At 38.3% G+C, this 12,507-nt stretch overlaps 1 protein-coding gene across 1 annotated transcript; it reads left to right on the top strand.

Moving 5' to 3' along the window:
* Positions 1-1,424: 1,424 nt before the first annotated feature.
* hrh2b (histamine receptor H2b) lies at positions 1,425-5,750 on the top strand. Its single transcript, XM_079566248.1, has 3 exons — positions 1,425-1,502; positions 4,265-5,038; positions 5,281-5,750. Exons 2-3 carry the CDS (start codon positions 4,418-4,420, stop codon positions 5,728-5,730), a joined length of 1,071 nt encoding a protein of 356 aa, XP_079422374.1. The 5' UTR covers positions 1,425-1,502; positions 4,265-4,417; the 3' UTR covers positions 5,731-5,750.
* Positions 5,751-12,507: the final 6,757 nt, after the last annotated feature.

Here is a 12,507-nt window from a genome sequence, read left to right as displayed (position 1 = left end):
TAAACCAACTGCTTAATATTTTAGGCCGATTCTCTGACCATCTTGTGTCCTCTTAACACAATTCACAACTGATAATTCAAGGGTAATAAAAGCAGGAGGCTATATTTGAGATTGAATTAGCTAACAGCGTGTTGTTGTTTATGCTAAAGGGATCGGACACGGCTACATTACCTATATGACGATTCATATCGATATGGTAGTCTTGCCCATTTTGTTTTGCCATCCACCATGGTAGCCTACTGTTAATAGCACCCACGTGCCTTTCTTTTCTACCCCATTAAAATCCCATCACGCATGGCCTACTATAATGTTTTGTCCACGAGAGGGAGCCAACGACAACGATTCTAAAGGTAGGCAGTTTTCTTTTGGAATGAAACAACAAGCAGAGCTGTTACAATTGTGCCGGGTTTGTTTGAGCTACTGTAAACAAGTCTTCCTCCATGAGAACCCAGGCTAAATGTATGGACACATCACGTTCAGAGACTTATAATGGTACACATGCCTGAATAGTACAGAGTACAGAAAGAGAGTGAATCTGTGCAGTCCTCCCTTTCTTTTGCCCAACTCCACTAATATTGAACATGATAAAGCAGCCATTCCCAAGTCTGGGACATCGCATCCCCCTTATCGATCCAAACGAATTACGGGGCCCCCCAATAATAATAATTTACCTTATTGAATGGAATTTGTTATTGTTTTACAGCTAAAGTTACATAAAAAGCAACCTATAGCAATGACAGCAGGCTAAATTCTGGTTTAATGTCGTACTTGTATGCAAATAAATGTATTTTCCCTTCAAAATTATTATTTTGAATGTAAAGGTCTTTGAGGGGCCCCGTAGTGCCTCTGAGGCCACCCAATGGGCCGCAGACACTGTAAAGCACCTCCACATATTCATTATATGGTTCAGCTGTGTTATTGTTTAATCTCTTAATTTCGAAACTAGTCTGTTCCCCTAAATTGTTAATCATTCATATTGAGCAGTACTAATGAAAACAAACTGAGAAAAACAAACCAGCTGTTACAAATGCAACGTTGCTCAATTTTATAGATTCATTCAATACAAATATAAAGTTCATACATGTGACTTTTCTTGAGTTCTTCCGAGATTGTATACAGTGTTTACCACTTTGACCCTTGAGTATAGTAGCAGCAGTAGTCAATTAGTCTTTGTGTACTCGTGAATGAATGGTGAGAGTGAATGGGATGGGTTCATTGTTCTTCTATGCTTGTGAAGTAGATGAAGGTAAACAAAAAGCACTGTTTATTTATAATATTTGTAGCCTGTAAGCAAAAACTCATCTCATGAGCGCAGTGGTCAACATTTCTACACACAGCAACACGTGTGTGTTTCAGTGAGAGGAGGCAGGCTGTGGATGAGGGAGGAGATACAACGCAACACTGCTGCCACACAATAGCGATCACACACAGGCAGGACCGAGGAAGAAGCGTTTGGACACATGATCAAGGTCAGAAGGGCTTTTTAGGAAAAACATGTGTGTGTGGTATGTACCATTGCGTTTCATATTTACAGTAGTTTTCATTCTTTACATTTACCCCTGTGTACTTTATACCTGTTGTTGTAGACCTGACTAATGTAACAGATGTTGCAATATCAAAATGTCATATTCAGTTTTCATTGTTATATAATTTTGACTTTGTGGTTCTTTTTCATTCCCATAAGATATTTAGCCTTTGTGAATAGCTGGAGGGAGTTAATGTTGCACAACATGGATAAAGGTGACTGGAGTGTTACTTATTTAAAGCTGCTTTGGCTTCTTTCCTGAGAGGAAAATGTTTTTTTGAACGTTTGATTCTACAAGATATACAGAAATTGATTTAAATCTAGATGTACCCTTGACTGATAGTTCAATTGGTTAAATAGAGCAATTATGAGGGAGTAATTTTGTTTCTCAAAGATTACACTGAAACGCCCTGATAGAGTTCTAAATAATTGCTGGATAATTTCATTTAGCAGGCCAGTGTGAGGGCACAAAGGATACAAATCATATTGCTTCAGGGATGTATTTTCAAAAGGCTCTGAACATTGGCTTTTCTTTGAAGAGACTTTTTTCTATGGTCTATTGTTGATTCACCGGATTTTAGTAAATTAGTTTTGGGCTTAAAAAGACAAAAACAAGCTTGTTTTTGCTTCTCTGCCAGCCCTTTTTCGCGGTGGTATGTTTGTAAAGTAAACTGAACATAGAAGACTGGAGCATAAAGCCAAGACAACGATAATAAGGTAGATAAAGACACCTATAATAGATGCATGATATAGTGGATTATTTTAGGAGATAGGCTGATAAATTATGCATAGTCTCACTATAGAGCCAGAGTGTTGTGTTTCATGAGGAGCTGCCATGCCACACACAATGAAATAAAGTTGCATAACATCTTTGCAGTCGCATAGGAAACATTGTTGAAATGCATATGTGCCTCTAAGTGCCGCAGGCTGAGGAAGCTCCATCTAAACTGAGACAGTAAAGAGCCAGTGTCACCATAGAGACGGTGTAACTGTGGAAGGACAGGTATGGTGAACATGACCGTGACACGGCTGATGCTAACACATGGATGAAATGTAGACATTATAACCGAGCAGATGTGAATTGACTTGGCTTTTAGAGGTGGCAATGTTTCGCTACTGACTGATTTAAATTCTAAGTTCTGTAGTGGAAAACATTTCTATATATACATATTTCTCATTCCATCTATAAAGGTCTATGTTTTAAGGTGATGGATTTTTATCAGTAATGGCTGTCATTTCCTATAATCAGAAATGTTCCTGAAACTAGAAAGTTTTTGCTGCTGCAGTAAAACTTGGGAGTTTACTTCACTTTAGTTGTGTAAATAGCAATGTATTAGTTCCCCATATTTCTACCTATACTGTGCGTGGCAACACTGTGCAAAGCTTTTCTAGGTTGTTAATGTGACTTACAGCAGTCTTGCCCTTCACTGATACGTCTTGTTTCTTATCGCATATTCTTGAAGTGTAAACACAGTTGTTTTATTAAAATGTTTGTTCCCAAACATGGAATCATGTTTGGGAACCCACAGGAAGCCCACAGTGTTAACATGTTATAGTTATTGTTGTTTAATAATCTCATATTTATGTTTAGTCAATGCACTATAAAATATGTTGTTTATTTTTGCTTTGTAGACTAATTCAGATGTGTTACAGATTTGTTCTATGACCCTCTTATGACTCATGCTTTCTGTTCAGTATAAAATCTGATCAGATATAGTGGTTACGTTTTTGTTTAAATACATTATGTGTACATACGTACACATCAGCAAATATAATTCCACCGTTTTAATATTCTGACACCTGATCCTGCCATATGGTATGCATTTTTTATGACCTCAGATGGTGCTCTCTGACAAACACTATTAAATTTGAAACTTTATATCTCCTCTGCCTTGTATATGAAAAGATAACACTGTTACTGCTGCTACCTGTCTGCTATTTATAAAAATGTAGTAAACAGCTTCCTGTAATTGATTTAGCTTTAGATTTCTCCCCAATGTAGCAAATGTGTTCCTGTCCTCTGTCCCTCGTGTCCCTAACACTGTTAACTTTAATAAACGACATGTCCCAATGACATTAGCCATGTTAGCAATAAATTCTCAGTCACTTTCTCGGCTGTCATAATGTTAATCATTTGTACCAGTAGATCTTCTGTATATTTGGAAATTAGACACATAACATGGAAATGTAGAAAAAAATACACATGTAATAGTTAAAGCCACACTGTGTAACATTTCACCCTATAAATAGAACAATAAACAAGCATTTATTTTCTTACAGATATTTTCTTCATGCAAAAACATTAAAATGACAACACACATGTGTGTTTGCTGTGAGCGGCTCACCTCTCCTAAGACCTGACTTTAACTTTACAGAGAGCGGGACGTATCCAGCTCATCTCCATGGAGAGATTGACTGAAGGCAACCAGATATGAGATTTAAACAGGTTAGGTCTTCATCCAAGTCCATTCTTTGATGACCCACTGCTTAAATAGCAAATACGTTTTTTTCATAGAACTGTTAATTTAAGTTTACGGTCCAACTGAAGCTTTAAAATGGCTCAAGAAGTACATATTGACCACTTTGTCCAAAGTTATGAGTAGGAAAATGAGGGATAAAGTATGTTTGAGAAGAGTTCAATGGTGCAAGCACAAGCTGGCCTTTGTGGTCATATCAGATTATGATACTAAAGATGCTGAGTTTAATGGAATTTATTAATGTATAGTGTCTCTTCCACAGGTATACACTCGGTGCAAGTGGCCAAAATCAGCAAACTGTGAAAGAATGATCCTTACAAAGAAGAGGAGAATGCAGAGTGCTTGTGCAGTAGAGTCGACTGTCTTTTTGAGGTGTTCATCCTAAACCTGGACTGAGCCCGAGGGAGGAGCCAGTATGACAATCATTGCTCTGCGCTGGCTGGCGCTCATATTCCTCATCATTATCACCATTGGTGGTAATGTGCTGGTCTGTTTGGCTGTTGGGCTGAGCCGCCGACTATGGCGCATCAGTAACTGCTTTGTGATATCTCTGGCCATCACGGACCTCCTCCTGGGCCTGCTGGTGCTGCCCTTCTCTGCCAGTGTGGAGCTCCGCCGGGGCAGATGGTCTCTGGGGGGCGTCCTGTGTAATCTATACGTGTCTGTTGACGTCATGCTGTGTACGTCCTCTATTCTTACCCTCATGGCCATCAGTGTGGACCGCTACTTGGCTATCACCGCCCCACTCAGCTACTCCCGCAGAGTGACCACAGTGAGAGTCATACTAGCCACTGTGGCCATCTGGACCTGTTCACTGGCTGCGGCTTTCCTTCCTATTCACATGGGCTGGAACACAGAAAATTTCAAGGTCCAGCACTTGGATTGGGCCATGGGAGACGAGGACAAGGAGGACCAGTACTGCCAGTTTCAGTGGAATAACAGCTATGTAATTGTGTATGCAACTGGGACTTTTTACGCTCCACTGCTGCTCATGACTGGGATGTACCTGTGCATATTCAGAGTGGCCCGGAAACAGGTTCGTTTTTGTATGACTCTTGACACTCACAAGGCCATGCTTAAGCATTTTAGACAATATATTTTTGCCCTATAAATCTTTTTCTCATAATTAAACACAAACAGTAATACACAATGAACAATTATGTACAATTAATAAGAACTGACTCAAATCCATATCACAATTGGTCACAGCGAATAATAAATTCAGGTGCACAACATTTAAAATCTGGTTACAGGCTAATACAGGCATTTGTTTTACAGGTGCGTCGTATTCGAGCAGCCACTCCATCGTTTGCCCGCACTGCCTCCACTGCAGCCATATCCAAAGAGCACAAAGCTACTGTCACTCTCGCTGCAGTTCTGGGGGCCTTTGTGATCTGCTGGCTGCCGTACTTCACTTACATCACCTGTATGGGCATGAAAGGCCAGCGTATCTCTCCAAACACATCCCATTCAGTCGTGCTATGGCTGGGCTATTTCAACTCAGCACTGAACCCCATTCTGTACCCGGCTTTTAACAAGGACTTCCACAGAGCGTACAGGGAACTGCTTCGCTGTAGGAGGCCATCTCGAATGAAAGTACAACTGTCAGATAATTCTGTGCACAAACGCTTGACCAGTGCATCCAGTGTGTCGCAACATTTGAACAATAAGGACCAAACCAAAAGAGTGGGTAAAGAACCATATGTCACAAATGGTGTTTCAATATAAGCTCTTTAGAAGAAATGCTCTTGACTGCCAGTTCAGTCCTGGACTTTGGACTCTCTGGCTGTTGTAAAAGTATAGAGTATATATAGATCCAGCAATGCACTTAGGGTCACTTCTGTGTAGTCTATTCAGCTACTTTATTCTATGTGCATACCGGCATGTTTTACTGCTCCCCTTTAGGCTGATAGTGCCATACTGCAAGGCAAGTTTATTTGTGGAGCATAATTCATACACAATTTAATGATAAGTGCTTCACAGTTACATAAAATTACAAGAAGGCAGAGAAAATCAATACTAAAAACATCAACATATAAATGATTTAATTACAGTCAAAGCAAAGAGTGTAGATAAGATACTTTCACTTGCACGGTTAAATTTCACACAGTTTGACAATGATTTATTTGTTAATTTTTCTGTGTCCACTAAAGTCATTCTGCCAGAAACATATTTTGAATAAAAATCACAAACTATACAAGTTACTTTTTTGCTTTACTAAGTACTTCTGTACGATATTATTGCTTGACATTCAAAGAGTGAGATAGTGAGTAACGAGAAAGGATATGGTTGGTCATAATGATGTCAATATTTTTTTCCTGTCTTACTATGTTGTTTATCAGGAAGCAACCACTAAAGTGAAATCCTGAGTGAAAGAAATAGATGACTTAGTATTTTTGCTGCAGGCAGGAACAAACTTGGTGGACAGTACATTTGTAAATAGTTTCTCTTCACATTCCTTTAACATAAATTTCCCAGTCAATAAGTGACAAGGAAGATGGGCACAGTTATGATGCCTGTAACATGTTAACCCAAACTGAAAAGATATCCACTTTAAATCAAAATGTCTAATGATATTCATTCCAGGTAAAATTTGCTAAAATGTTTCATACCACTGTGCATGATTTACTCTCTTGCCTTGCAGCAAAAAAGTCCCACGTTTGAGTCTTTCTGTGTGAGGTCTGCATGTTTTTCCCCTGTGTGAGTGGGCTTTCCCCGGGTGCTCTGGTTTCCCTCATCAACCCAAAATTAGAATAATCCTGACCATGAACCTGGTTCAAGAAGGGGAGATAGGTCCTCGAGTGCTGCGCTGTCACTGAGGGATGGGTCAAATACAGAGGACACATTTACGGGGACAATAAAGTGTACCCAATACCTGAGAGAGAAGAAACTGCATTCTTGAGGACAGGAGGCAAATATACCAGGCTCATACATCCATGCACCGGACAGGAAGAAGAGAGACATTGGCAGCGGCACAGTTAGTGCGATTCAGGTCAGGAGACATGGGGGCAGTCCAGGATGAAGAGCACTCCGTGCATGGGAGCATTTCTACCTGCTGAGTACGCAGAAATCGCAGTGAATAATGTCAGTATACCACTCTACACTGCTGCAGTGCTTTGAACTCCACTGCAGTATTTAGCTTTTTAAAGTAATCATTTACGTCTATACTGGAACCAGCATTTTCAAACACATTTAATTCAGTTTATTAATACTTAACGAAAGTCAGTCTACTTAACTTATAGACATTTACAACTCAATGTATTATGAAGGTCACATTTTTTTCTTGAAATACTGAAATATTTTCACCAAATTATTCAACTTGGCATGATACTGCATGTCTGTTGACTAAAATTAACTATCTCCCTGGTGAAAATGGTGCCATGACTGTCTTTGCAGTCTTAACACACTGCATAGGAGTGTTAAGACCAAAAGGCTTGAAAAATGAAATATCATTGTAGTCAAGAAAATCTCGTTTGCATTCTGTGAGGGTTCATTGCGATGTCATGTGTGTTTTTCTATGTTTTTTTCTTATTATGGAATCATTATTTTTGATCAGTCAATCAATCAATCAATCAATCAATCAATCAATCAATCAATCAATCAATCAATCAATCAATCAATCAATCAATCAATGTTTATTGTCATTCAAAAAAGAACAGCAACGAGATTGCGTTGCATACAACAGTAGTTTTAAAGTACATAAATACTAGTGCAGAATCCCAGATCAACTTTGATAAGCTCTACTGCATTTAATTTTCTTTACCAATATGCCTCCTAAAAAGGATATTGTTTTTCTAATACTAAAATATCTCCCTAACAGCCTCCCTTTCTAAATGTCAACAGCTATAATAACAGTGCCATGTGTGTCCTTATGTTATTATTAGAAGCACCAAAGGGATATTGAGGAAATGAGTGGAAATGGGCCAACTCTTCAAAGTAAAGATTTAGTTAATGTTTAATATATATCGACTCGAGGAAAATGGGAAGTCACATCAGGACATCTAATCATTTTAAAACCTCAACCTGAAGACTTTTTGTTTGCTGACAAAGATGGACATTCAGTTCAGATTTCTTGTTTCTTTATCATCTAAGGTTTGCAAAGATGTTGGTGGCCAAAAGCTTACGTTTTACAAAAAATATGTCTTTACTTTAGTGTCATTGTTCAGATATAATGACTGCAATCGTTGTGATCATGCACTTATTAGTTATACACATTTTTAGAGTGAGTTATCACTGGTGAAATGAGGATCACTGAGGATAGTAGAACTGAAGAATAGTTGTTTGCGTGTCTGTTGAAATTATACCACAAATCACCAGCAGATGGCAACGTGTACTCATTTTCAAAGAAACCTCATTCTCCATCTCAAACAATTCGCTGCTGTTTAAAATTGAGGTCGTTGTGAATATTGAAAATAAAATATAATTCTGAGTTTCAACCTTTATAATTATGAGTTTTTTCAAGTCATAATTCTGAGTTTAAAACTTATAGTTCTGAGTTTTACATTATGACTTTAAAGTCATACATGAGTTTGAAACGTATCATGAGTTTAAAACTAAACTATAATTATGAGCTTTAAAGTCATAATTCTGAATATTAAACTTATAATTATGAGTTTAAATAATGAGTTTAAAGTCATGATTCTCAGTGAAGCATCCGTAGGTCTGGGCCAGCCAGCAAGTTAAATGTAAGACTTACGCTGTACGCTCTGTGTGCTCTTTGTGTGTTGCCTGTTGGATCAAACTTGTGGAAATGTTACTTTGGTGGTTTTACAAGATGGGGCCCTCCACACAGACTTTAGCATAGAACAAAACAAGGAGATTCATTACTGATGTATCTAACAGTATTTTTTTTCCACAAAACTAAAATAATTAGGCCTAAATGTATTCCCAGACGTGTGTAGGCTGGAAAAATCCCACCTCATTCGAAAGTAGGCTATGTCCCTGGTCTTTCAACCCTTCAATTAAAAATGAACTTGTGTTGACTTGAGCTGTAGTTTATTAGCCTGGCCAGCTAGAATATAGATCAGGAACAAAAAGCAGGATAAGCATGACATTCTACATTTGAAAGCTGATCCAAAATTAAGTCTCACTGAGCTGTTTTGAATTGTGAATAAGTCAACATTACAATTGTAAAACCAATACTTACAAACATGTTTACCTCATATTGACAAATAGATAAGTATTTTTTTTTATGAATTAGTTACAAAATTCATACCTTTAATATCATAACTTTAGAATTTGAACTGAGCTCCATAATGCTTGTGCTGCATTCATTTTGATCAACAGTCTGTTTGCAAAGATTTGGATATCGACAAATGTTTGGCAAGCTGTGATTAATAATCTCTACTTAAAAAAAAAGAACATAGTCTAATTTATTGAATGTTGTGCACAGTATTCAATAAGCTATCGCTCTTGTACAAGAGGCTATACGTCTTCTCATACTGTAGTTGTACTCCAGCAGCTGAAGTGGCAATACTTGAGACTGACAGTGAAGTTATTAAAAACTTGCAACAATTCATAACTGTCTCCAAACATAGACCACACATGGGACAGTAGACAACAAAGTTTCATTAATTTCAGTCCTTTTGCTTCAAGACAGTTTTTATACAGCCTATAGGATACTGTGTGTGTATATCTATATAATGGTTAAAAGAAATGGTAAATGCAATTATATGATTAGTTTGCTTTTCTAGGACGAGCCTGCTGAAGATGGCTTGGATGCACTTTCAGGCGGTTGCTCTTATTTGATATTAACAAATTCAGGTCATTTTAAGACCCTTTTCAGACCCGGTTAAGTCCTGATATGGTCCTGCTGTGTCTTGGAAGGTCAAATAGTTTTCTTACTTGCTTGGTGTGAAAAGGTTGAGCGCTACTCGGTGTGAAAAGGTCTACTGATCTGCTCAAACTTATTTCACACTTCATTTGAGCTGAAATTTATGGAGATCAAGCTATTTGTGTCTAAGCTGATTTGGGACCCATTGAGTCGAGCTGAACCTTCATTTCATGCCAGAGACGTCTTTAAGTTCTTTTATAACATAGCATTTGGCCCTTTTGTTTGATCCCGGTTCAACAAGTTTTGAGATTTGGGGAATAGAAAAACACAGATAAGGATTTTCTTCCCATTAGTATTGCATGTTCGAGTGTGCACGATGTCTGGTTGTGATACTGAATCTTAAGGCGATTCACAGTGATGTAAAATGATTCTCACCGTTTTTCTTTGTTTGTGAAACTGCATGTGTACAATCATAGCAGGACGTAAAATCGGTGTTTAAGTAGGGTGTTGGATTATGTAACGCTGTGGGTTGCCAGGTGGGTGGTGGAAAATCGGAATATGTTGGAGATAAAGCTTACATCCATTGAGAAATTGTACTGACTGGGTGTTTCTAAGGTTATGTTGGCCTTATTTCCTTGAAAAGCGCAGCATGACGGCACAAGTCACATGAAAAATGTATGAACTGTAACAAAGAGTAAACCAGGATTGAACTGTGGGTGGTGCAGCTTCATTCAGTCTGCTCGATATCATTAACATGTTATTAAGAAGCTGGAATTTTATGGGAAAATGTGTGTATGATTGCAGCCACTAAAAAAAAAAAACAGAAAGCAAATATCTAAATCTGTATCTCAGTGATTGTTATTTCTGTTCTGAGGTGCAGACGATATTTGTATAAAAACTGATTTGCGCTGCATCCACTCGCCCACACAAACGCTCGACTAAAGCTGATTAAAAATGTGCAGATGACTTTGTGGGTGTGAGATTTGAACGTTCAGTGATAAGCACCTCTCCCCTGTGTTTAAGGGAGATGTGGTCCCCTGGCCTCCCACTGCTCCTGTCATTTCCCATCAGTCCATGTGCAGTTGATACTAAACCCCTGACTCTTACAAAGTGCTTGGTGGAGAGGCTCCGCAGGACTTCAGTCTGTGTGTAGGAGGTGCCGCAGTGCTGCACGGGTCAGATACACCAAAGCACTGGCTTATCTTCAGAATTAGGTTACGCTCAGCCCAAAGTTATTATGGACAGATTGATGTATAACTATCTTCTTTCCGAGTCTTCCATTTAAACACAAATGTACTTATCCCTGTACAAGCGCCAATGTGAAGTTGAGAATTGCAGTGCGTGGGGTGTATCCTCCCCCATATCACCACGAATGTTTCATGCAGCAAACTTTGTCTGAAAAGTAACCATACAAAAGTGCCACCTTGTAGTGTTGACAACTAAAATGGGCAATGTGCATATAAGACCAGCTGTGTTATCCATATACAAGTAAAATATGCAAAACAATGATTTGCATAAAGTAAACTGTTGCCATATTTTCAAATTATTATTTTTATTTTTTGCATAGCTCAATATCATAACAGAAGTTGCCTCGGAGGGCTTAGCCTATTCAGATACTTTGTCCTGGCAACATTAGTTACACATTTATAACATTTAACCAGAATAATAGATAAAATGCAGTGTGTTTGCTAAAAGGGAGGGGGAAAGTAGCTACAAGGTACCAGAATGATCTATCTATTGTCTATTAGGCTAATTTATTAACAATGATGTTAATTTAATCTGACAACTTTGTTCAGTAACGCATCACTGTTTCTAAACCAGTAATCAGATCATTAAAGTTACTTATTGGGTCACTGTGCGTTACTATTGGCGGTATATTTTGAACGTGCGTTACTTTATCTTTGCTTTCTTCTTGCGTCATAATGAGTGACGTAACGTTTGCGTCATGTCACGTTTTTCGCATGAGGACCACGGCACAAACGTAAACGAGGAGGAGAGCGATTTCTCACTGGAAATGCTATAGTCACTATTTTCAGTTTGTGTTAGCTAAAGATGACAATATTAAGGTTCGCTGTACATTCTGTGCTGACAACAAAGTGTTATCTGGCTTCAAAACACTACATCCAATTAAGAAACATTTGGAGTTGCAGCAAGCCAAGGCTGTCAGACTTACAGATAAAGTCCCACCAGGTGCAGCATACAGGAGGAGGCGGTTAATCCCCTGAGGTAAGACCCAGGTAAGTGATCTTTATGGAAAATGCATTGATTTAGCCAGAGCACGAGGTGAACAGCCGCGCATTGAACTGAATCAGACTCAATCCATAATGTAGTGCCCTCTGGTGGTCATGTCACCAAACTACAGTCTAACGAATAAAGTAGTGTAATCTAACTTAGTTACTCTAATCAAGTTTTCAGTAAAATATCTAAGTTACTAATCAATGGTGTAATCAGATTACTTTTTCAAGTAGGTTTCTCTGTGGCAACAGTGATTATGAAATATATCATTGAGTTTTATTAAGTGTCGGAAAATCCTTCAATTCATGTTTGTTGCTTGTACTGTATGTTAGTGTAACATAAAAGAGCAAAACTAATCTGGCATAAACAGTGCCGACAGTATGTGTGACATATAATGATATATATTTTGGATTCACTTTTAAAACAATCTAACGTTGTCACCCCCAGATGCTAAATAGTGTGTCCAAGCTAGCTATAAAATATGCTACTTTGCGGGC

The sequence above is a fragment of the Gobius niger genome (assembly GCF_951799975.1).
Source record: "Gobius niger genome assembly, chromosome: 11".
NCBI classification, from domain to species: Eukaryota; Metazoa; Chordata; class Actinopteri; order Gobiiformes; family Gobiidae; genus Gobius; species Gobius niger.
The sequence above is the reverse complement of the archived record's forward strand: the minus strand, read 5'-3'. Positions and strand labels throughout refer to the sequence as shown.

Coding starts and splice junctions, on each gene's coding strand:
- hrh2b (XM_079566248.1), top strand. CDS start 4,418: ATGACAATCATTGCTCTGCGCTGGCTGGCGCTCATATTCCTCATCATT. Junction 5,039..5,280: donor TCAGAGTGGCCCGGAAACAG/GTTCGTTTTTGT, acceptor TTTGTTTTACAG/GTGCGTCGTATTCGAGCAGC.